Source organism: Mastigoproctus giganteus, chromosome 10 (assembly GCF_048544385.1).
Source record: "Mastigoproctus giganteus isolate SK-2022 chromosome 10, ASM4854438v1, whole genome shotgun sequence".
NCBI lineage: Eukaryota > Metazoa > Arthropoda > Arachnida > Uropygi > Thelyphonidae > Mastigoproctus > Mastigoproctus giganteus.
In genome coordinates, this window is record NC_143584.1 from 4,071,148 (window position 1) to 4,096,403 (window position 25,256).

Genomic DNA, 25,256 nt, shown 5'->3' on the forward strand with positions numbered 1-25,256 from the left:
AAAACCCTTTCCTTTACCCCAATATTATCCAATAAATCCACAAAAGTCTGACTAGTGTGTGAGTGACCAACCCACAAGTTCCAGTCAATATCTGGGAAGTTAAAATCCCCCATTATAAGACATTCCGATTTACTAGCCCACTCTATTTCATCTATATCAGCTGGATGCACTTCTTTTGATTTTATGTTTTTCTTAATTAACAGCATAACACCTCCTCCCTTTCTATCCTGTCTATCCTTTCTGTACACATTGTACTCCCCAAATTCCAGTTCAGCATTCCTTATATCTGTGTGACACCACGTCTCTGCTATCCGAACAATATCAGCCTTTGATGTCTTGACCAACACTTCAAATTCATCAAATTTATTTAATATACTTCTAGCATTGGTATACATGCAAGAATACATGCTCCTACTCCTATTCTTAGTTACTCTAACACATCCCATATACCCACCTATTTCAGGATGACTGCCATCCATCCCTGAAACCCCCAACACCCCACGCTCCAGGTCGCTACTTATTCTAATAGAAGTTGTGCAAGAATCACCTTCACCTCTGCCTACGGCTACTGTTAAACTATTAGTCCTTGTATCCCCCCCAAGCTCTCAGTTTTCCGACCCACCTAACACTGCCTCGATGGCACAGCAAATATTCTTGCACCCTTTCTATTTAAGTGTATCCCATCCCTATAGAAGCAGTCTCTCCTGTTAACAAGTACAGTCCAGGCTGAAAAAAATTCTACCCCTTGAGCCTTGCACTTGAGCCTTTGGCATCTCTCATATTGTTGAAACTTATCAAAACGGAGTTTGATAAGTTTCAACAATATGAGAGATGAAACTTATCAAAACGGAGTTTGTCAGCTCTTTATAGCAAGGCACCTAGTTACCCACTGATGAAGGATAGTAATCTCTGAAATAGTCAGTCACTAAGAGTAAATAATATTATTCTCTTTTTGTGTTATACTATTTATTCAAAGGTTAAGAATGAGGTAGCTTATTTCAGTACTCCCTCATAGATGAACAGCTATGAATTGTGCAATCAAATCCATATGTTGTAATAAAAAAATGCATTGTCATTATTAGCTGTGGCAGTGGTATATGACCATGATAATGCATTATCATGGTTATATATATACCTTCCATAACTTGAAGCTTTATAGCTGTAAATTTATATGCAATTAAGTAGCTCCATTGATACGATATTCTTGTCTTTGCACACTTAAATTAAACCACTGTCCCTTAAATTATTTTTAGCACATAAATAGAAATTATCTTCTTTTGAATGAAATTTGAATGAAATAACTTAAACATTTATTTCAAATGATGTCCACTCTCTGTAGAAAGTTTGAGGAAGTGTTTCTGAGTTGGTCATCTGTCTATGGGCAGATACATTCCCATGAAGTTGTTTGATTAGAAATGAAAGATTGGATCTGTGTCTGGGAATTTCTCCTTTGAAAATGGTTACTGTCACTATAATAATGCCATTTAAAGTAACAAATCTTTTTTTACCTTTTAGATATGGCCCTTGCATGTGGAGCCACCTTCACTGAACTGCTAGTTTCTGAAAAAACATGCTATTTTGTGAAGTAGATATGCTTAAAATATGCACTTAATTAATATATTGGTATTTTTTAAAACTAATGGGCATTTTCAAATGCAGTTCAAGTTTCTCTTAATATACAGAATTTTTCAATTATGTGTTGGATACAAAAAAACAAAACAAAAAAAACACCAAGAATCTTTTTTTCCCTTTCCTTAACAGGTTCCAGGACAGCCTAATGACTTCTTAAAAAACTACTTGCCATATGCCGATGTAAGTAAACCTTACTTTTACTGAATCAACAAAGTTATGTTATGGTATACACAGTATTTACAGTTTATTACATTACATTATTTTCAAAAATGTTTCTTTCATCTTTTTAGTAGATAGATAATTATGGTAATAATTTGAGTAATTACACACTTGTGCCAAGGACATTGCTAAATGCAGATAGCAGTGATGTTAGGCTACTATAACTGCCTAATACCTATTAGTGTGTTTGTGTATATAGGGTGTTTCATAACATGTGGGTTATACTTTCAGATATGTGTCCAATTCTGAATGATAACAAAGCTATGGCTTTTTAAATTTTAAAAAATGGTTATTGAGTTTTCAATTGTAAAAAATAATAAAAATATAAAAAAATTTAATTTTTTTAAAAATATTTTTTTTATTATTATTGAAAACTGTATAGTCATTTTTTAAAATTCAGCCAGCTATAGTTCTGTAACCATTATGAACTTTTTTTTTCATTGTTTTCAGCATCTGCATACTTGTTAGCATCAAGTACACAGAAACATTAACTAAATGCAGTTTAAATTATTAATATGCATGTTCAGAGAGAAAACAGAAAATCACAAATATTGCAGTAAATGTAAGAAGTAAAAATATAAGCACTGAAATAGAAAAAAGAAGCTGGGGGAGGAGAGTAAAGGAGAAATAGTGACAGCCATCATAAATATGTGGATTATTAATATATATAAAAAAATTAGGTTTGTACCTTAACTTACAAACTCAATTTGGCTATAAATTAATATAATGCAAATAGTATGAAATTAGGGTGCCACACTCATAAAGTTGCCTAAGTCTAAATTTGGTGAAATTACACAAATTTAGTGTCAAAATAAAGGCGGATAGATAGAATATAGACTTCAATTGAATTTAAAAATATAATAAAATAAAGTCAGCTATTGAATCATTCTCCCCAGAAAGTTACTGTAGCCTTGCTGTTATATAAACAAAGGATGTGAAACTAGTACTTATTAAACTGTGGATCTACTGCAACAGAAATGAGGAATTGAGATCATTGAAAAGCATTAAAACAACAATGTTCTCTAAACAGACAAGTGGGAAAAAAAATCAGGATACAATAAATGGGGGATAAAACTTAAGCACTTGCTAGTATAATTATTACATTTCTTTATATATTTTAATATTTTATTTTAATTTTAATCCTTATTGTTTCAGTTATCTATGCAGATACAATTAGAATGATCCACCTTGAGATAACTGTCATTCTTCATTTATTTCATTTTATTCTGATTTTTCTGTTTAAAATGCTTTGTAATTATCTTTGTATTTCTGCTGACCTTTCTCATTTCTACTGCTTTGGTTCATGACTTAGTAAGTATTGCAGTTATCTGTATAATATAAAGACTACAGGCTATTTAAACTAGATTCTTTTTGCACTGGTTTGTCTGGTTTTCAAAAACTATATTCCATCAGTTATTGACAAGCTTTATGAGGAGGGAAAAACCCAATGGCTGACTTCATTTTATTATAATGCAATAAATGTAATTATAATGTGAAGTCTCACAGAATTCAGACCTGTGCAATTTTAACATTGGAGGAGGAGAGGGCCCCTCCCCTAAACTTGATACTATTTGCATTATTATTATTACTCGTATATTCTTTATGGGATTTTTTCCCACCCCACGACAGTTACTGGTACCAAGTGCATGGGGTGGTTTATTATTATTATTATTAGTAGTAGTAGCAGTGGCATGTGATGTAAGAGAACAATCTTATTAAGCATCAGACTGAAAAAAAAAACAAAAACCTCACACATTAGTTGTCCATCCTCACCAATATTTTTCTAGTTCTGCCTAATTTATTTAGTACCCACTTCCACAACACATAGCAATTTGTTCCAATGATCAACCCCCTGCTGACTGAAGGCAAACCTCTGCACATCTGTCCTGCAACCATCCTTTCTTAATTTGAATTTCTGCTCCTTCATGTGTATAGTCTGAGTAAGAGGAAGAATGCTATGGGCACTGAGCTTGCTCAATCTATTCAAAGCCTAAACATCTCAGTTGCCTTGCAGGTGCCTAGTCTCCAGATGCTGGAATTTGCAGAACTGAAGCCGTTCTTGAACTAAGACTACCCTTTTGTTTCCTTTGCCCTTTTCTGCACCCATTCCAGCAGATCTACATACTTACTGATTGAGGCCTCTAGGTGTATGCAGGACACAAGGTGCAGCCTTGCCATTGCCTTGTACAATGGGATAATCACCTCCTTATCCCTGCTACCCTGCTATCAATGTTCCTGTATATTATGGACAAAACTCCATGAGCTGTCCTGGCAGCCAGTCTGCATCATTCAAAGAACATATCTGACTGCATAATGAGTTACCCTGAGAGTGAGAGAGAGAGAGAGAGAGAGAGAGAGTGAGAGTGAGTGAGTGAGTGAGTGAGTGTCAAAAGGGAATCACCAAGAAAGAAGAATAATGATATCCACCTCAGGACCCTGGGTGTAGCCAAGCCCATACTCACCAGATGTGAGCTCCTGGGGTTATTCCCAGGCCTTTTTCATTTTTCAGTACCCTCAGTGTAGTACCACAGAGTTGGTATATTAATCTAGGATTGCCGCAACTCATTCAGTACATTTCACTTGTTAAACTTCAGCTGCTGTTTTTCAGTCCATTTGCCTAATTTTTTAAGATCTTGTTGCAGTTGCTTACCCCGATTGCTGTTATTAACCACCCTGCCAACCTTTGTATCATCTGCAAACTTAGATGTTAAACCCAATATACCTTCATCAATATCATTAATAAATATAGAAAACAATGTTCCCAGCACTCACAAAGTTATTTAGCCCAATATTGATGAACTTCTTGAATTTTCCTCCCTAAAGAACTTCTTATGTCTCAATATAGATAGAATATAGACTGTATACTTCATGTGTTTAGTCTAATCTGGAAATTCATGAAATTGAATAAAGATAATTCTGATCTGGAAATTCATGAAATTGAATAAAGTGGTAAATAGATTGTAGAGAATATTATTGCATCAAAATAAAGTGTTAACACAAGTTTTTTTTTTTTTTTTTTGTACAAATTTTTTAATTTATTTGCCTATTCAATGTGTGCCTATTCAATTTGTCAGCAGCCTGAGCAGTATAATCAATATTTAAACCATAGGCATCAAGTAGACCAATGTGATATTCAATCCCCTTCCATCTACTGTTAATATAAGTAGTTTAAGAGGTTTTTGCTGCTTTTCTTAGCATTTTTTGCCAGAGATCTCTAATCTGCCTTAGTTTGCCTAACCTCCTTTTTGACTTGATTATAGACTAGTTTATATCTACCATAGGCTCCTGTATTACCTGATTATTTGTATGCACCACATGCACTTTTATTCTCTGCCACAAGTCTCATCAGTTCATTTAGGTCTAAACCTGGAATGATATTTCTTAATTGCTATGAAAAGCCTAATAACTCCTATGATTACTTCCCTGAATGCTTCCCAGTTAGAACTTGCTGTTGGTAACATCATCAGGTGGTTCCACTGAATAGAATTTAAAAACTATCAGACTGCTGTAGACACCTTTTCAAAAGCAAAAGCCCTGTCTTTTACCCTTGACAGTAGTTATAGCTTAAATAGTTATGGCATCAGTACACTGATCACTGCCATCCAGTGGTTTTTTTATATGCAGATGCATGAAGAATCACTGCTGTTAATCAGTTCAAGAATATTGCTTCCTTTTGTTTCCTCTCTAACATGCTGCTGTAGAAAAAAGTTTGCCCAATAAATCCACAAAAGTCTTGCTAGTGTGTGAGTGGCCAACTTGCCTGTTCCAGTTAATGTCTGGAAATTTAAAATTATAAGATATATTCTGATTTATGGACCCATCTTTTTTTTCTCTGTATAGTTGTGTATTTCTCTGTATACTATATTAAGTTTAAGATAGCATTTAAACCTTCTGAAATAATTATAATCTGCTTATTTTCCATGGTCTCTGTCTCTTTTTTGTTTTCTTTCCACCAGTGTCATCAGTTTTTTAGCTATCTATTCTGTCTTTACTGTGATATTCAATACTGGATTAACAAAACAAAAGTATTGGTTACTAACCCATAGTTGCAAATCAGAAACTTCAAAATCAGAATAGAGAATATTGTACCAAATTTTGCATGGTGTTTTTTCAGGATAAATATGTCACAAGGAGAGAAAAAAAAAAGCTAAAAAGATCTATAACATAGAATGTTTTTTGATGGTTGGAAGGTAGCATATAGAAATGTGTCTGTGCTATTTCTGCCACTTTGGTGTATATGGGAATGTCCTTAAAAAGTGGAAAGTGACAGGTTTTGTATTACAGAAAATAAGCTAAAGTAATTGACTAAATATGATAACCTGACAAAGATTTACTGCAGTGATAAAGATTCATTGCAAGTCAGAAATTAAACCAGTCATCCATGACAGAGTATAAACAGAGCTGATCTCATGGCACTGATCATGGCTCATACATATCAGAACTATTAGAATATTAAATTTGCTGTTTAAAAATAATGTTATTCATCATTAAATGGTGAAGCACAATACATGTTATTTATGTCTGATAAGCAAGCTCAGACTTAGTATCACTTGGACAAACAATAAATATACTCCACCAAATTTCACCATTGGGATAACAGTGGCAAAATTGGTGGAGATATTCATGTTTTGTAACAGTTTTTCATGGGCTGGTTCATTTGATTATGTTGAATGTCAAAACTTATTATGATATTTTGAAACAGTGAACTGCGATATACCATTGTGGCACAGGCCCATATGTTTGTCAGTGGGACAAAGCAGCTATATTGCTATAATATTTTCCACATAGTTTAAAGAGAAAGAATGTCACAAATCTACCAATGCTATATATTCAAATTGTATACAAATATACAACACTGAGCTCCAAATTAAATCCAATTGAATTACTATGAGATTTTTTCTTTGAATGAAGACTCAGCTCACCAAACTAAAATCCAGTATAAAATTACTTGCATTTTGAAAGAATTGTGCTGTATTATACTTGATAGGGCCATGCTACAATTGCTGCCAAAGACAAGCCAATGAATAAGAAATGGGATTCAGGGGTTCATAAGTTCTGATCATTTACTCTTGCAGGCTGTCTCAATTCTTCTAGGCGCCTCCGTAGCCAGGTGGGCAGGAGCAGCAGTGCATAGCACATGCTTCTTGATTAGACCGGGTTTCGAGCCTGTGACCACCAAATACGGAGGATGTGGAAAGGTCAGGGAATGACCACCGCATATCCCCGGAGCAATATGGCCTTAATTGCTAATGCTCCTAAAAACCAAATAAGAAATAAACAAACAAACCCAATTCTTCTAATATTGTAGTATATAGTAATATATACTACAGTAATATTGTAGTATATGTAATATTACCCACAAACCTTCATTGAAGTATATATTATACAAAGAATATGATTTTAATTTCTGTAATTAATAAATTTTCATCTCTTTAAATATAAATAAAAAATTCTCAAAAGGAATTCAATACTTTTCAGGATCGTATCTGCTCCTTAACCCCTTCATGGATTATCCTGAGATATTTCGTTTTTAGTTTTAAAAGTTATTTGGAACTACACGAAATATCTCAGGATACAATAATATCCGAAGCAAACAATGATACCTCCAAATTTACGATTGAAACATATTTTCTCGGGCATCTATCTGGATAATTTTGCATTAGCCAGATAAATCCCGAGATTTCTCGGAATTTTCTTACGCCTGGCAGCTGACGACTGGCTTTCATTTTTTTACTTATATTTACTTATTATACAGCAATCTCGGAACAGTAGCATGCGTTCCTATGTGCCACCAGTAAGCAAAATAAAATTTGCCATCCTAAATGCTGAATACTGATAAGCATTAACCAATTAGAAAACAATATCGAAAAATATTTCAGCACCCTCTTGAACTGCAGCCGATAAGCTACGCTTACCTCGCCTATCCACTTGCGGTGGCCATGTGTCAGAATGTAGTTAATTCACGATTATTGCTTGTGGCAGGAGGTTACTTCTTGTGTGTTCCACTTCATTTTTTAAATTTATTTATATAATGAGTAGTGAAGGGTGTTTTTCTGTTCCTTTCTTTAGCTCAAGCACTAATTTATTAAAAAAAATCTGTATAATTTGTACACTTTTTGGCATACACGAGATAACTCGAGATAGACCAAATGGGTTAATTACTCCCATGTATTTTCTACTAAAAACTTTATAAAAAACACAAATTATACGAGTATTTGCATGATGCATACTTTTAATCTGTAAAATAAAAAAAGTCGATCCCTTTGGCACATTTTCAGGACAAAAATGTTCTGGGAAGGGGTTAAAGCAGTTGATGTGAATGCACTTAGTACATTATCAGTGCATTATCATTCGTGCTAAAATATAATTATGGTTTAATTACTAATTATATTACTATTAATATTATTAATATTGATTTTATTAATATTAATAACATTTATATTAATAATATAAATTCTCTTGATAAATAAAATTGTATTGTATTGTATTAGATTATTAATATTATTAATATATAATAATAGTGATATTATTAATATATTAATTATATTACTAATTATTTTTAATTATACAATTATAAAATGATTAAAAATTACAAGGCAGTGAATAATGCTCCAACCCCCCACCTTATATTTATAGGGAATGGTTCTGATATATGCCATCAATAGCAAAGATTCATTTGCTATATTGGATCAATTAAAGAAAGACTATGACAAAAGCAAAGAAAAGAAAGAAGTATGTATTAATTTAGTCTGTTTCTTAAAAATTTGCACTGTGGGTATGGTAAAGCTTATGTATATTGTGTATGTAGATTTTTTACATCTGCATGCAGCTGCTCACTATGCCACTTACTTCATTTGAATTTAAGTTTTTTTTTTTGTTTCTTCCCCCACCCCCATTTCCCAATGAATTCTGCCAGCCTTGTAAACTATCTTAAGATTATTAAAAAAAAAAAAAAAACTGTAAATATTTGAAAACATTTGGCAATGTATTGTTTTTGTATAACTGTTATCTTACTGAAGAGTACCATAATAAGATAAGTGGAATACTCTGGATCCTGATGATTTTTAATATGGGATGGCTTTGGACTGGAATCTAATCATTATTCAATTTACATCTCGTACAATTTATGCTATTTCCTAGAAAGAAACATTTGCATTGTTGTGTTCATATGAATGTTGTACATATTGGACATATTTTGTAACAGTTTTTTTTTTTTGTGGTTTCAGACTTATGAGACACTCTGTAAAATCATTATATATATTTTAATGATAATATAAAGCAGTTTTTATGAAGAAATAACTAATAGTATTGGTATTAGCTACATACTGCCCTTTCAGCATCTTCTTCTCTGTGTGGCATCTCCTAACAGAGGTCGGCGACCACCATGGCAAACGTCTCTTGGTCTCTGGTAGCTCTGAACAGCTGTTCAGTCCTGTCCAATTTTTGATGTTACTTAGCCATGTTATGCATCTTCTTCCTTCCATTCTCCCTTCAATCCTCAATAATTAGTTATGGAATTGCATATTTGTTGTTCCGCGTCAAGTGTCCAAGATACACCATTTTTATTTTCCCTTTCAGCAGTATGTACATATTTATGTTTTGCCATTTGTGGGCTCTAAGGATTGTGTATGTATATTTGCATTTTTTCAAGATAGTTTCATGATTTAGGTGTTAAAAATGCTGTTTTCTGGAATTCTGATCTGGAAATTCATGAAATTGAATAAAGTGGTAAATAGATTGTAGAGAATATTATTGCATCAAAATCAAGTGTTAAAACACAAGTGTTTTTTTTTTTTTTTTTTTTGTACAAATTTTTTATTTTATTTGAGTTTTGACAATTTCATTCTAAGGTTGGGCAGTCAAGTAAAAAGGACAAATTAATATTTGAAAGCATTTATGTAAAAAGTTAAATTCCATGAAAATAACCACTTCACAGTTTGCCACTGTGGAATGACTTGAAGCTAGGGAATGAGAGGGGGGATATCAGAGACGTGGTGTCACACAGATATAAGTAATGCAGAACTGGAATTTGGGGAGTACAACATCTACAGAAAGGAAAGACAGGATAGGAAGGGAGGAGGGGTTATACTATTAAGAAACATAAAATCCAAGGAAGTGAAGCCAGTCAACATCACTGGACAGTGCAGTGTCGAGTCAGTTTGGTGTGACATAAGCATTGGAAGATCAAAATTGAGAGTAGGAGTGTGCTATAGGCCTAATGACTCTGATGAGTATAATAAGAAACTGTACAGGGAAATAGAGTGGGTCAGTAAATCAGAGAGTCTTATAATGGGGGATTTTAATTTCCCAGATATTGACTGGAATTTGTGGGTTGGTCACTCACACACTAGCAAGACTTTTGTGGATTTATTGGATGATTGTTTTCTAAATCAGCATGTTCGGGAGGCAACTAGAGGGAGCAATACTCTTGATTTGATTATCAGTAGTGATTCTTCATGCATTAAGAATCTGCAGATACAGGAACCACTAGGTGGCAGTGATCACAGTGTGCTGAAGTGGGATTTACTCAAGGAGGTAACTACCATCAGGGGTAAAGGGAAGGGTTATTGCTTTCGTAAAGGCGACTACGATGGTCTGAGACAGTATTTAAATTCTATACAGTGGGACCAACTGATGATGTTACCAACAGCAAACTCAAAATGGGAAGCATTCAAAGAACTTATCTTGGAAGCTACTAGGCTTTACATACCGACTAAAAAATATTGTTCAAGGTTCAGGCCTAAATGGATGTCAGATGAACTAATGAGACATATGGCAAAGAAGAAAAATGCATGGGATACATATAAATTAACACGTGACACAGAAGCCTATGATAGATATAAGTTGATCTGTAACCAAGTTACAAAGGAGGTTAGGTAGGCGAAGGCAGATTACGAGAAATCTTTGGCAAAGGATGCAAAAAAAAACAGCAAGGAGTTCTTTACTTATGTAACCTCTAGAAGGAAGGGGATGAATCAGATTGGTCCATTTGATATCGATGGTTCAACTGTTCATGATCCTGCTCAGGTAGCTAACAAATTAAATCAATATTTTGCATCTACATTCACACATGAGGAGTTATTGAGGAAGGGGAATGCCATAGATGAAGTAAACACTGGCAGTGAGCTAGATGATCTTGTAATAATTGAGAGTAAAGTGGAGGAGAAATTGTTGAAGATAAATACAAAAAAGGCACCTGGGGGGGATGGGATCTATCCAGTTATATTAAAGGAGGCAGCAAAGGAAGTAAGCAATCCGTTAGCCATAATTATGAGAGCTTCCTTGGACTCAGGGGAGGTACCCACAGACTGGAGATGTGCAAATGTAACCCCAATTCACAAAGGAGGATCAAAGGCTGACACAAGTAATTATAGACCTGTGAGTTTAACTTCTGTTCCAGGAAAATTAATGGAGGCACTGGTTAAAGAAGCACTGCAGGATCATCTTGACAAGAATTCAGTTATAGCTCAGACACAGCATGGTTTTGTTAAGGGAAGGTCTTGCCTGACCAATTTGATTGGATACTATGATGTAGTCACAAAAGAATTGGATGCAGGGAATAACTTTGATATTATATATTTGGATCTTAGAAAGGCTTTTGATACTGTTGCACATGGAAGACTGCTGCACAAATTGGAGCAGTGTGGCATTGGTGGCAAATTGTTGCTATGGATAAAGGGATGATTGAGTGGCAGAAGACAGAGAGTGGTAATCAATGGACACTGCTCATCGTGGACTGTTATTAGTGGAGTTCCTCAGGGTTCAGTGTTGGGTCCATTGTTGTTTTCTGTATTTATAAATAATATTGATGATGGTATATCAAGCTTAATGTCCAAGTTTGCAGATGATACAAAGGTTGGCAGGGTTGTTAAGGACACTACTGACACTATGCTGCTGCAACAGGATCTGGAAAGGTTGAGCAGATGGGCTGAGAGGTGGCAAATGAAGTTTAACATTGACAAATGTAAAGTACTACATATGGGAAACAGCAACCCCAGAGCAACGTATCAACTCTGTGGTACTACACTGACAGTGGTAGAGAATGAAAAGGACCTGGGGTTAATTGTGCAGATGGATATGAAGTTCTCTGAGCAGTGCAGACGGGCTGTAAGAGTAGTTCATGGTGTCTTATCAGTGATATACAGGAATTTTTCTAGCAGGGATAGGGTGGTGATTATTCCCTTGTATAAGACAATGGTCAGGCCGCACCTTGAGTACTGTATACAGGTCTGGAGGCCTCATTTCAAGAAGGATGTAGAGCTGCTGGAACGAGTACAGAGAAGGGCAACAAGGTTAGTGAACGGAACGAAGGGTTGGTCTTACGAAGAAAGGCTTAAGTTTTGCAAATTACAGTGTCTGGGGAATAGGCACCAGCGAGGTGATCTGATAGAGGTGTATAAAGCCTTGAATGGTTTGAGCATGCTCAGTGCTGATGGGATTCTTCCTCTTGCTCAGAATAATCACTTGGGAGGGCATAAATTCAAATTGAGAAAAGACAGATGTAGGATAGACGTGAAGAAATTTGCCTTTAGCCAGCGGGTAGTTGATTGGTGGAACAGACTTGCATCTTTTGTTGTGGAAGTTGATAGCCTAAATAAATTTAAGGTTCAGCTGGACAGGTATTCCGAACGAATGGAGGGGTGAAGTGGAAGGTTATTTTTTTTATTTTTTGGCTGATGCTGCATAAGCTTGCTTTCTTGCATCATATGCCTCTACTAATGCTAATGCTATACATTTTAGCAGACTCACTGCTGAAAGAATTAATAAAAAATGATAGCGATTGTAGAAAAGCAATTGTAGCTAAATGATTATTTAGTGATAGGCTTAAAATTAAAAATCCTCTTCACTGGACTTTTATCTGGGTGCAACTTTTCCTTAAATTTATATAATGGTGGGAGGTGTTTTACCAATATCATTAATACATGAGTTGGAAGTAAAATGGGATGCTAGCAGGTCAGCTTTATACAACAATTTGTATATAATTATCATTATCGTTCAATTCAATTACATTAATTTCTAAATCTGAATTCTAGAGAATTTCAGCTTTTTTGAATCCAAATGGGATAATAACAGCCAACAGGTGTGATTTTATTTGATTTTCAATGATATTTTCATGCTGCCATCTATTAAAACTGTGTGTTATTTGTAGTAGATGCAAATAAGAGATGGCAACATATACTGGAAGATTTGAAAACAGTTTGTATATTTAACAGATGCATTATTTGAAAATGTATATGAAAATGTAAATTTAAAATTATAAATTTATGTATCTACTCCTTAGAACCCACACATGCACGCAAATTGTAAATTTCTATATGGCTTTTTTGAGAATAGGTTAATTCAGGAGTATACACAAAAAAGAAAATTTTCTTCTGTCCAGCTTGTAATTATCCTTCCTTAAGAATACAGAGACTAACAGATTAGCAGCAGCTGCAAACAAAGGTGTAAATGATTCTTGCTCTGCTTTTATTGCAGCAGCCTGGAAAGCAAGGTGTTGGGATTACAAAGCTTTCTTGGATCCTCATGGAACAAGCAAATATAAAAGTTGTATTAGGGCTATTAAGAGTAAAAGCAGGTGTACATATGTATACTTGCATGTATATTAATTCTACTAATTCATCTCTGCAGTGTCCTCATTTGGTTAGCTCACCAAATGCAGACATTGTAGGGATATTAGAGACATGGTGCTACTCAGACATAAGGGATGCAGTGTTTGAATATGGTGAGTACAATGTGCACAGAAAGGATAGACAGGACAAAGAGGGAGGGGAGGGAAGAGTGATGTCAATGTTGATGCTGCATACATATGGTGCCTGTGTAGCCAGGTGGGCAGGAGCGGCAGTGCGTAGCACATGGTTCTTGATTAGACCGGGGTTCGAGCCCATGACCACCAAATACGGAGGATGCGGAAAGGTCAGGGAATGACCACCACATGTCCCGGAGCAATATGGCCTTAGTTGCTAATGCTCCTAAAAACCAAATAACAACAACATCACATACTTCAACGTGGGCTCCTGATCTAATGACTCTGGTTTGTTTGTTTGTTTGTTATTTGATTTTAGGAGCATTAGCAACTAAGGCCATATTGCTCCGGGATATGCGGTGGTCATTCCCTGACCTTTCTGCATCCTCCGTATTTGGTGGTGACGGGCTCGAACCCTGGTCTAATCAAGAAGCATGTGCTACGCACTGCTGCTCCTTCCCACCTGGCTACGGAGGTGCATGACTCTGGTGAGTAGTTTATTGATTATATTATGTACAATGTTGGAACAATAATAAAGATTATTTATAGGGAATGTGTTTGTTGGTATGGGCATGCATGTAAAAAAAACAAACAAAATAGAAAATCAGTAATGAGCTAGTTGTTGTCAGTTGAATGCATTATAAAATGTACCATTCTGTTTAAAGTACACTACATCCTTTAATGCATGATCAACTTATAATGCCACATCACATAGTAATAATACTGGCATTATTATTTAATTGATTTCATAATAATAATGGTTATTATTTTTAAACAGATTCCAATAGTTGTACTTGGTAATAAGGTGGACTTACACAGGGAAAGGCAAGTTGATGGTAATATGGCACAGAGCTGGGCTCAGAGAGAGAAAGGTGAGTGTTTATTATCCAAGTTCCTTTCTGAAATGCTTTATTTGAGAATTTCACTGCTAACTGAGTTAACATATTCATGGCAAAAGTTTTGAAGAACCCAAAATTTAAAATCCACAGTATTAAAAATAACATAACAAATAAGCTGGTCAAGTTTTGAAAAAGGTTAGCCTGCTACTTCTGGGGTAGTGCACTTGATCCTAATATTATTTTAAAAGAGAACAGTCAGATTAATCAGTGATTTTATCCCCACTCCCATAATATGTCTGTCACAAGCAGAATGGTTAAATTGCAGAAACATCTGCACTAAAATTCCATTGAGATAGATGCAATTTTTTATTGTCTTTTTTTTTCACAATCACTGAGTTAGCCAGGTAAGAGTTACATGGTTCCCCCTCCTGGAAACTTACATTTATCATCCAATAAAACAAGCAAATTGAATTGGTCATAAAGTACATGCAATTTACAGACAATATATCAACATGCGGCATTAATTGTCTCAGTACTAATTCCAAAACAGACAACCAACCACTCCATGTAAATAATCTTTATTTATTCTTCCATAACAGTTAAATAAATAATGAAATGTATGTTGGTAAGAGACAAATTCCATTCGTGGCAGTATGTGCTAGGAGATTCAGATAATGTAATGGATAATGGAAATATTTTAGATAAATATTGTTTAAAACATTATACCATAATCTAATGGTAATGGTAGTATGGCAATATGATTACAACAATGATCTGTATCCTTATTGCCAGCTGTTTCCTCCAGGTTTTCTGTACCCATTTAGAACTCACTAAACTTTTCTTATTCTTTATTTATTCCATCAGTTTTTTTTTTTTTTTTTTTTAAATTGGCCTCTATATGTATATATGAGGTGTGAGCCAAAAATTCCTGGACCTGCAGTGTTAGAAGACAAAACAAACAGTGTGCAGTAAATGTTGCACCATCAACTACTGTTATATTGCTTCATTCAGGGCTGGTGTTGAGGCAAAACCTTTGTGGTGCCTCAGGCAAAACCTTGTAATGGTATCTAATTCATATCGTATCTTAACATGCATATATATGCAGTAGCGCATCTAGCAGCATTTTAGGCGGTGCCTGTGGCAAGTGCCTCACTTGCACACCCCCTAGTGCCGGCCCTGGCTTCATTATGCATTAGTCTGGTTTGCATTTCATAATTATAACGTGTATTGTTGCGTAACCACTATTTAAGTTCATGTATGCTCAGTGCTTTTTTGGCTATTAGTGAATTGGCTGATGGGAAGCAAAGAATTTGCATTAAGCTTTATTTGACACTCAGAAAAGCAGTTTAAAAGCTCAGGAAATACTGATAACAGTTTTATTATTATTATTATTATTATTATTATTATTATTAGCCATATGGTACAAGGAAGCCTGAAGCTTATGCTGCATCAGCAAAAAAAAATTCCCGAGTTACCCTGAGAGAGAGAGAGAGAGAGAGAGAGAGAGAGAGTCAAAAGTAGAAAGGAATTATCAAGAAAGAGAAGAATGATAATATCCAGCTCAGGACCCTGGGTGTGCCAAGCCCATACTCACCAGATGTGAGCCCCTGGGGGTTTATATATCGACAAACATTGGTTGAAGATTCAGAGGGCACAGGTCATCCATTGTTGAGTCAGATTGATGTAAATAACAGAAAAAGTAGTGCATAAAGTCATCCATGAAGACCAGTGGCACACCTTTAATTTTAATGCATTTTAATGAAAGACAAACATGAGAGAGATTACTGCATAGGTCTCATTTTGTAAGCCACGAGTAGAAAGAAACTTGGCCTTGTGCATAGAACTGCTACATTACATCAGAAAGGACAAAATCTTCCTTACCATGATCATAATGGGGGATTAAAGCTGTGTTTGTGGCAACCCAGGGACAATGCAAATTCACCTCTGTGAAAGAGTCCCTCTTCTCTAAGTCCAATAAAGTGATTTTGACTGTGAGTGAGCTCTAATGAGCTCACTCACAGTCAAAATCACAGTCACTCACTTACTCATAAATGAATTGCATTGACAGTTTGCCCTGCAGAATGAACTACTGATTCATTCCTGTGGGACAAACTGCCAATAAATAGCACAGCTGGAGTTTTTCCAGCTGTGCTGTTTTCCATTCAGAATGGCACAGCTGGTGTATTACTGCACCATGGCAATACACTCACATGCTAGCTTTGTTTTTGTACAGCCATTTTGACCAAAAACAACTTAGCTGTGGTTTCCCACAGTCCACATCCCTGACTTGGCCTTCTGTATGCTCTTGTTTCTCCCAAATGAAATTGATTCAAAGAAGGAATGGCATTTACAAAATCAAGACAGAATTGTAGACAGTCTCAAAACAAGAGTTCTAGAGGTGCTTCCTGCAGTGACAGAAATGATGAGCTTAATGTATTAACTTTGAAGGTGGACAACTTTAATCTGTAAGCCAGACCTGTAAATTTTGGCTCAGTTCATATTTGTTAAAAATTGCAATTTATGGTTATTGAAGTCTCCTTTTAACATTGGGTTAGATTTTGAGGGACATGGATAGTTTCCCAAATTTCCAAATTCAAGCCATTTACAGTACTAGAATACCAAAGATTTAAGAAGCTCTTGCAGTTAGGATTGCTATTTTATCCAATACTTAGAATGTATAAAATTATCAGAAGAGTTAAGTAACTTGGTGTTCAAAATTCTTTAACCTCTTTTTAATGAATGAAGATAATTTGTGACCTATTTGCTAGTACAGCCTAACTAGGTTAAATTTAATTGATATGGTTGCACTATCACCAAGTAGTGAAATAACAATTAAGTTTATCTATAAGAATAATGTGCCTATTTATGCAGGTCTTCACCCAATCTGTGGTGATGTTTAATTATGCTTTAATGTTCAGATATTGGCCCACGGGAATCAAGGGACCTGTGAATCCCAGCAAAATTGTTGCCATTGGCATGGTGCAATTACAAATGGAAGATTGACTGTCATCAGATAATAGGTGTGCTCAATTATAAATGAGGATCTAGTGAGAACACTGCTATTCACCTTCATGATAGTTTCACTGCTTGCCATTTATAGAGGGCTAGCTTCAAATCCTGTTAGAGACTGGTGAAATTCTTGAAGGCTTCTTCAATTGGAGCCTCCCCCCCCCCCTCAGGTAAGGAAATGCTACTCCCTCCACATCAGTTAACACTGGATTAAAAAATAATTTTGATATATACTCCGATTTCAGGAAAGCTTTTGATACTGTTACATTTGGAAGACTACTGTACAAATTGGAGCAGTATGGCATTAAGGGCAGGTTGCTGCAATGGATAAAAGGATGGTTGAGTGGGAGAAGACAGAGAGTGGTAATCAATGGACACTGCTCTTCATGGCCTAATGTCATTAGTGGAGTCCCCCAGGGTTCGGTGTTGGACCCATTGTTTTGTATATTTATCAGTGATATTGATGAAGGTATATCAGGCTTAATGTCCAAGTTTGCAGATGATACAAAAGATGGCAGGTTTGTTAATGACAGTAATCTGGAGGGAGTAGAATTTCCCTATCTGAGGTGGGGAAGTTACTTCCTGCATCTCAGTGGAGTTTCCTATTTCTGGTTGCTCAGTCTGCAGAATATGAAAACCACAATCATACATTTTATCAGACAGTATATGGTGTAATATGTCCTAAGATGCTGATGAACTCGGCAACCAATTATAGTAGCTCTCACAATAGTGCCAAAATATTTAATCAAATGGTGGATTTTCCTTTTGATAATAATGCCTTTTGTTTAAAATTAAATATGTTAACCTGTGGATAATGGTATCGCTTCTGATATTATGAATGCAAACTTGGTGGCTGACTTTTAGCTGCAGTCATTCATTGAGCAAAGACACCTTTATGTTTGAATTATTGCTTGCAGTGTAATAATCACCTTTCTGGGAAGTATTTGATATGCTTTAATAACAACATTTGAACAACATTGAATAAGTTGTTTTCTTTGTGGGCATTATCTGCAGATCGATTAATAATTACTCTCACTCTTTACACTACAATAAAAAATTTTTATGGAATGTATTCTGTGATCTATTTGTTATAATGTTATAACATATTGTTATATTCATACATTTAAGTTTTTGTACAATTTGCATTATTTTGTTTAAGATGAGAAACATTCCATTTCTAACCTACTACTATTTGTTTTACAGTCAAATTATATGAAGTTTCAGCTACAGATAGGAAGTTGCTTACAGAGCCATTTGTGTACTTGACTTCTAAAATGAACCCCCCACCACGTAGGTATCCTTTATCATGAAGGAATTGGTTTTTCATATTATGATAATACATATTTCATGTATGGAGTGTAAATTGAAAAAAAGACTTCAGAGCTCAGGAAGATGTTCTAGATAACTCTAAGGAGAGTGTAATACAGATTTATTCTATAAAATCCAAATGTATTATGACTGTAAACTTAAAGCATAAATTATAGTACCAGTTGTTTTAATTATTAAAGGAATTTTATGATAAAATCTGTGTTATTGTCAGATCAGTTTTCTAGAATTATTTTTGGACGAATAGTAAATTTTTGGGATCTAAGCTTTATCAAAAGGGATGAAATAGTATTTGTTAGAATTAATAAATACTATTTCACCACTTTGCTACTAGCTACTACTTTCATTACTAATATTTTAGTTATTATTAGCATTAGCATTAGTAGAGGCATATGATGCATGAAACCAAGCTTATATAGCATCAGCCAAAAAAAAGAACCTTCCTGTTTCACCCATCCATTCACTCCAAAGGTTTGTATAGTTCTGCCTTCAATTTATTTAAACTCTTAAATAAATGGAAGTTTGTTCCAACAGTCAACTACCGCTGGGTATAGGCAAATTTTCGCATATCTATTCTGAACTGTCTTTCCTCCAATTTGAATTTATGCCCCCTCAGTTACAGAATGTTTGGCTTGCCCAAACAGTTCAACGCCTTATACACCTCAATCAGATCACCTCGCAGGTGCCTAGTCTCTAGACGTTGCAATTTGCAGAACTTAAGCATTTCTTGGTAAGAGCAACCCTTTGTTCCACTCGTTGCCCTTCTCTGTACTCATTCCAGCAGCTCTACATCTTTCCTAAAATGAGGCCTCCAGACCTGTATGCAGTACCCAAGGTTTGGCCTTACCATTGCCTTATACAAGGAGATGATCACCTCCTTATCCCTGCTAGCCAAATTCCTGTATATCATTGGCAAGATCCCATGAGCTAAGCCTGTCTGCACTGCTCAGAAAACTTAATATCTGACTGCACAATTACCCCAGGTCTTTTTCATTTTTCACTACCCTGAGTGTAGTACCACACAATTGGTATGTTACCCTGGGGTTACTGCTATCCATATGTAGTACTTTGCATTTGTCAATGTTAAACTTCAGTTGCCACCTCTCAGCCCATCTGCTCAACTTTTCTAGATCCTGTTGCAGTAGTGTACCATCCTTACTGTCATTAACCACCCTACCAATCTTTGAATCATTTGTGTCATTAGACATCAAGCCTGATATACTTTCATCAATATCATTGATAAATACAGAAAACAACAATGGGGCCCAACACCGAACTCTGGGGGGACTCCACTAATAACAGTCCACAAAGAGCAGTGTCCTTGATTACTGCTGCCTTCTCCCACTCAACCATCCCTTTATCCATAGCATTAACTTGTCCTTAATGCCATACTGTTCCATTATGTACAGTACTCTTCCATGTGTAACAGTATCAAAAGCTTTCCTAAAATCCAAGTATATGATATCAAAATTATTTTTTGCATCCAGTTCCTATGACAACATCATAGTATCCAATCAAATTGGCTATACAAGACTTCCCCTTAACAAACCCATGCTGTGCTAAACTATCATTATCATCTAGATATGACTAGTCTTGTCTAGATGATCCTACAGTGCTTCTTTAATCAGCGACTGCATTATTCTCCCCGGAACATAAGTTAAACTAACAGGTCTAATTACTCGTGTCACCTTTTGATCCCCCTTTGTGAATTGGGGATACATTTTCACATCTCCAGTCCATGGGGACCCCCCTGAGTCCTAGGATGCCCTCATTATCATGGCTTAAGGGTTTGCTTACTTCCTTTACTGCCTCCTTTAATATAACTGGATAGATCCCATTCACCTCATGTGCCTTTTTTTATGTTTAACTTCAACAATTTCTCCACCACTTTTCTCTCTGTTATCATAAAATCATTTTAACTCCCTGTTAGAGTTCGATAAGCTTCTGCTTTCTTGCATCAAATGCCACTGCTACTACTACTACTACTACCTGAGAAGAATCTTCAGGAATCGAATCATCGATATCAAGTGGACCAATCTGATTGATCCCCTTCCTTCTTGAGTTTACATAAGTAAAGAAGTCTTTGCTGTTTTTCTTTGCATCCTTTGCCAAATATTTCTCATAATCTGCCTTCGCTTGCCTAACCTCCTTTGTGACGATTACAGGATTACAGATACATCTTACATCTACCATAGGCATCTGTGTCTTTTGATAATTTATATGCATCCCATGCATGTTTCTTCTCTGCCACAAGTCTCATTCGTTCATCTGACATAATTTGAAATTGTGATTTTATAAATAAAAATGAATGAGAACCAACTCTTAACTTTCTAATAGTTTTTTTTTTGAGATGACATGTTTCTTTTGTTTTTTTTTTGTTTTAGTATTATTAATAAAACATAGTATGTGGTTGAATTTTTAATGTCATAGGTAGCAAAATAGTTTTAGAAAATCAGATAAATCCATTTTTCTTATACGTAAAGAAATCAGCTAATTTTCACCAGTCAGCGTAACATTAATGAAGCTGATAAAATTTAATTTATGTTACTCTTATTGTCATTTTTGATCATCATATACTCCTCTTGTGTTTTTTATTATATCTGTGATTAATATTTGTATTGCAAATAAAATTATTCTGTTCTTTTTTGTGTTTTAACAGCCAAATCAACATTTCCTCAGCTTGGAAGGAAAGGTAAAGCAGGAAGCATCACAATGGAATTATAATAAAACAGCTGAAAAATTGTTTGATTTAATGTCTCAGGAAGTCACTAAAATACCTGTTATATATAGATATTGTGAATAAAATTGATATTTTTAATTGTGTTGCATATGTTATTAATCTATCAATACTAGTACATTTTTACATTAAGTATACTATGCAATCACATGTGTCTTGGAGTTTAGTAAAAAATTAGCTTATGAATAAATATCTCTACAACCCCCACAATTGGTCCTTGAGGTTGTCACAGACATTCTCGCAGATATGCCAGACAAGCTGTATTTGCTACCTGGGACTCTAAAACGCTGATGGAACTGATATTCGGGTGACACTCAAGTCAAATGGACCCAATTTCAGCGCAGTCCGGACGGTCTGTGACAGCCAAATCCTCTGCTTACACCTTCACGATGGTGGGACTTAGTAATCCTGGGTATAACCTCCATGCACAAGCACACGGTGGGTGACCACCCAGGTGTGAACCAACGTAAGCAGGTGTCGAGGTCTTCATTATTCACATTTGAATTTCATTATTCAAATGGGAATAATGAAATTCAATAATGAAAAAATTTCATTATTTCATCTACCACCTAGTACTGGCTGGTAACACTGGCTGTGTTACCAGCCAGTACTAGGTAGTAGATGACTCTCATCAACCGGTGCAATACCACCACTGCTTATTGGAGGCTTGAAGTGGTGGAACCCAGGTTTAGTCTCCAGCGCTAAGTTCCGGTCAACCCTTCCCGATCTCTTCCATCATTCAGTATGATTGATGACTTTTGAGGTTATGATGAACATCGTGGAGAGAGCCAATCTTCCTTGCATTTCGAGTGTGCACCTCTAAAATAGTGTTCGCAGGACGGCCGCTAGTTAGTACACTGGACCAAACCTATTGGTAACTCTAGGAGGCTTCCGGATCAGCTTGGGTTTAATCTTGCCTCTACTCTGCCAGATAGTGACTAGAGGGAGTCTGAGTAGTGTGCGGGGAGCATTGTCGAGGCCCCATTATGTCAAGGATCTGGGTATATTCTTACCATGTGTAAGCCATATCCAAAAATTTCATTATTTCATACAGCATGTCCCACCCACTTTTTCTTACTATTGAATACACCATAAATTGTAAAACTAAGATTAAGATTATCTGCGAAAAGATCTAAACCTCCCAAACACTTTCTAATTCATTTCACAAATATATGTGGTCTCCATTCTAATCTCAACGATGTCCATTTCCACTTGAAGTCTGCCGAACCCCATTTACTTTTTCTGACAGATTCTGTTATCGGTTGATTCAAATACTGCTCATCTCAGTTGCCCAAATTATTCGCTGTATGATTCCTTTTGCCTCAAAGGAGATACTTGTGCATATGTCCGTTCCGATATTCCCTGTCAGAGACTTGGTAATGTGGAATCTTCTCTCTTCGATCTCTGTCTTAAAATCTCTCTACCTCATTGTGTCAAATTCATCTGTTGTCTCTACTGTTCTCCCAACTCCAGTAATCACATGGAGCTCTTTGACTTCTCTTTGCAACTTGACTTTCTCCAGTTCAACATTCCTAACAGTGAGGTAATTTTCCTTGGTGATTAAAATGTTCACAACTCCAGCTGGCTTCCGTTTTTCTAGTCCGAGCTGCTGGTCGAGATGCTGAGGCTTTTGCAATTACTAATGACCTTGCACAGATTGTTCATTTACCTACAAGAATAGCGGACAATCCTAACTATACAGCCAACATACTTGATCTTTTTCTCATAAACAACCCTTCTAAGTATCTGGTCGAAGTGAGTGTTCCTTTAGGCATCAGATCACAACTTGGTGATTGTCTCTTCTCCAATGGAGCCTTTATGCAAAATGGATGACCTGTGAGATTTCCTTCGCCGGATTACTGTTTCAAAAATTCTGATGTCAAAGTTTGCTCAGAATGTGTCAGTGAAATTATTCTTGCAAGAATGGAATCCTTTATCCCATACTCCACTTTAAAATCTCGTCCTTTATCTACACCTTGGTTTTCCAATAAATGTGCTAAGAAAAGAACGTTGCATATCGTAATTGCTTGTTTCTAATTTTTCAGTTTCATTTTCTGCCTACACCTAAGTTCCTACAATTGTCAGTCCAAACTAGAGTTTGAACAGGCTAAGAGTAGAAAACTTGCTTCTTGCCCTAATGGTAGCTGAGCATTCTGGTCTCTTGCCAAAGCTATTGGCCGCAACTTTTGCCCATCTCTGCTCATACCTCTGTTCAAACCAGATGGTTCTGTTGTCACTTCAGCCAAGGATAAAGCTGACCTGCTAGCATCCCATTTTTCTTCCAACTGATGTAGTAGTAGTAGTAGTAGTGGCATGTGATGCAAGAAAGCAAATGTATGAGCTTATGCAGCATCAGCCAAAAAAAAATAAAAATAAATCGCACCATTCCCTCCAAATGCCTGTCCAGTTCCTCTTTAAAATTTATTCAACCTATCAACTTCCACAACGACAGATGGAAGTTTGTTCCAGCAATTAACCACCCGCTGGCTAAAGGCAAATTTCCGCACATCTATTCTACATCTGTCTTTTCTTAATTTGAATTTATGCCCCCTTAGGTTTGTAATCTGAACAAGTGGAAGGATCCCATCAGAATTCAGCGTGCTCAACCCATTCAAGGCCTTATACACCTCAATCAGATCACCGCGCAGGTGCCTAGTCTCTAGCCACTGCAATTTGCAGAACTTAAGCCTCTCTTGGTAAGAGGATCCCTTCATTCCCCTCACCAATCTTGTTGCCCTTCTCTGTACACGCTCAAGTAAATCTACATCCTTCCTAAAATGAGGCCTCCAGACCTGTACGCAGTACTCAAGGCGTGGCCTGACCATTGCCTTATACAGAGGGATAATCACCTCCTTTTCCCTGCTAGCAAAATTTCTATATACCATTGACAAAACCCCGTGACCTGCCCTGGCAGCCTGTCTGCATTGCTCAGAAAACTTCATCTCTGCCTGCACAATTACTCCCAGGTCTTTTTCATTTTCTACCACCTTAAGTGTAGTACCACACAGTTGGTACGTTTCTCTTTGGTTACTTCTACCCATATGCAGTACTTTGCATTTGTCAAGGTTAAACTTCAGTTGCCACTTCTTAGCCCATCTGCCCAAATTATCCAGATCCTGTTGCAGTAGCACACTGCCATTACTGTCATTAACAACCCTGCCAACCTTTGTATCATCTGCAAACTTCGACATTAAGCCTGATATACCTTCATCAATATCATTGATAAATATACAAAAAAACAGTGGACCTAACACCGAACCCTGTGGGACTCCACTAATAACATTACTCGAAGAAGAACAGCACCCATTGATTACCACCCTCTGTCTTCTCCCACTTAACCATCCTTTTATCCATTGTAGCAACTTACCCTTAATACCATTCTGCTCCAATTTGTACAATAGTCTTCCATGCGCAACAGTGTCAAAAGGTTTCCTGAAATCCAAATATATGATATCAAAATTATTTTTTGCATCCAGTTCCTTTGTAACCACATCATAATAATGTGAAAAATATTTTCACTTTTCAGCCCTTTCGCTTACTTTCAAGAAGTAATTTTGCCTAATAGTGCCTGATATTTTTTTTCACAGTCTGTACAACGAACATAGCATCACTTGACAGCTAAGCTTTTACTTTCGATTTCAAACACCCCAGTGGGCGCTCGCCGTAATGCTACACTCAGTGACGTCACCTGTTCTCCGGTGTAACTCCGTGCATGGTACAGTATCCATTTAATTCTTCCCCCCCCACATAG

The 25,256-nt window shown here is 36.1% G+C and overlaps 1 protein-coding gene across 1 annotated transcript in view; it reads left to right on the top strand.

The window, feature by feature from the left end:
- The window catches only part of kappaB-Ras (NFKB inhibitor interacting Ras like 1), a 42,512-nt gene extending 20,923 nt beyond the window's left edge, over window positions 1-21,589 (top strand). Inside the window, exons 4-8 of the mRNA XM_090382712.1 lie at window positions 1,762-1,812; window positions 8,488-8,583; window positions 14,373-14,466; window positions 18,646-18,732; window positions 21,428-21,589. Of these exons, the coding sequence (XP_090238838.1) occupies window positions 1,762-1,812; window positions 8,488-8,583; window positions 14,373-14,466; window positions 18,646-18,732; window positions 21,428-21,492 (393 nt within the window). The 3' untranslated portion in view covers window positions 21,493-21,589. The remainder of the gene's footprint in view (window positions 1-1,761; window positions 1,813-8,487; window positions 8,584-14,372; window positions 14,467-18,645; window positions 18,733-21,427) is intronic.
- The last annotated feature ends 3,667 nt before the right edge of the window (window positions 21,590-25,256 follow it).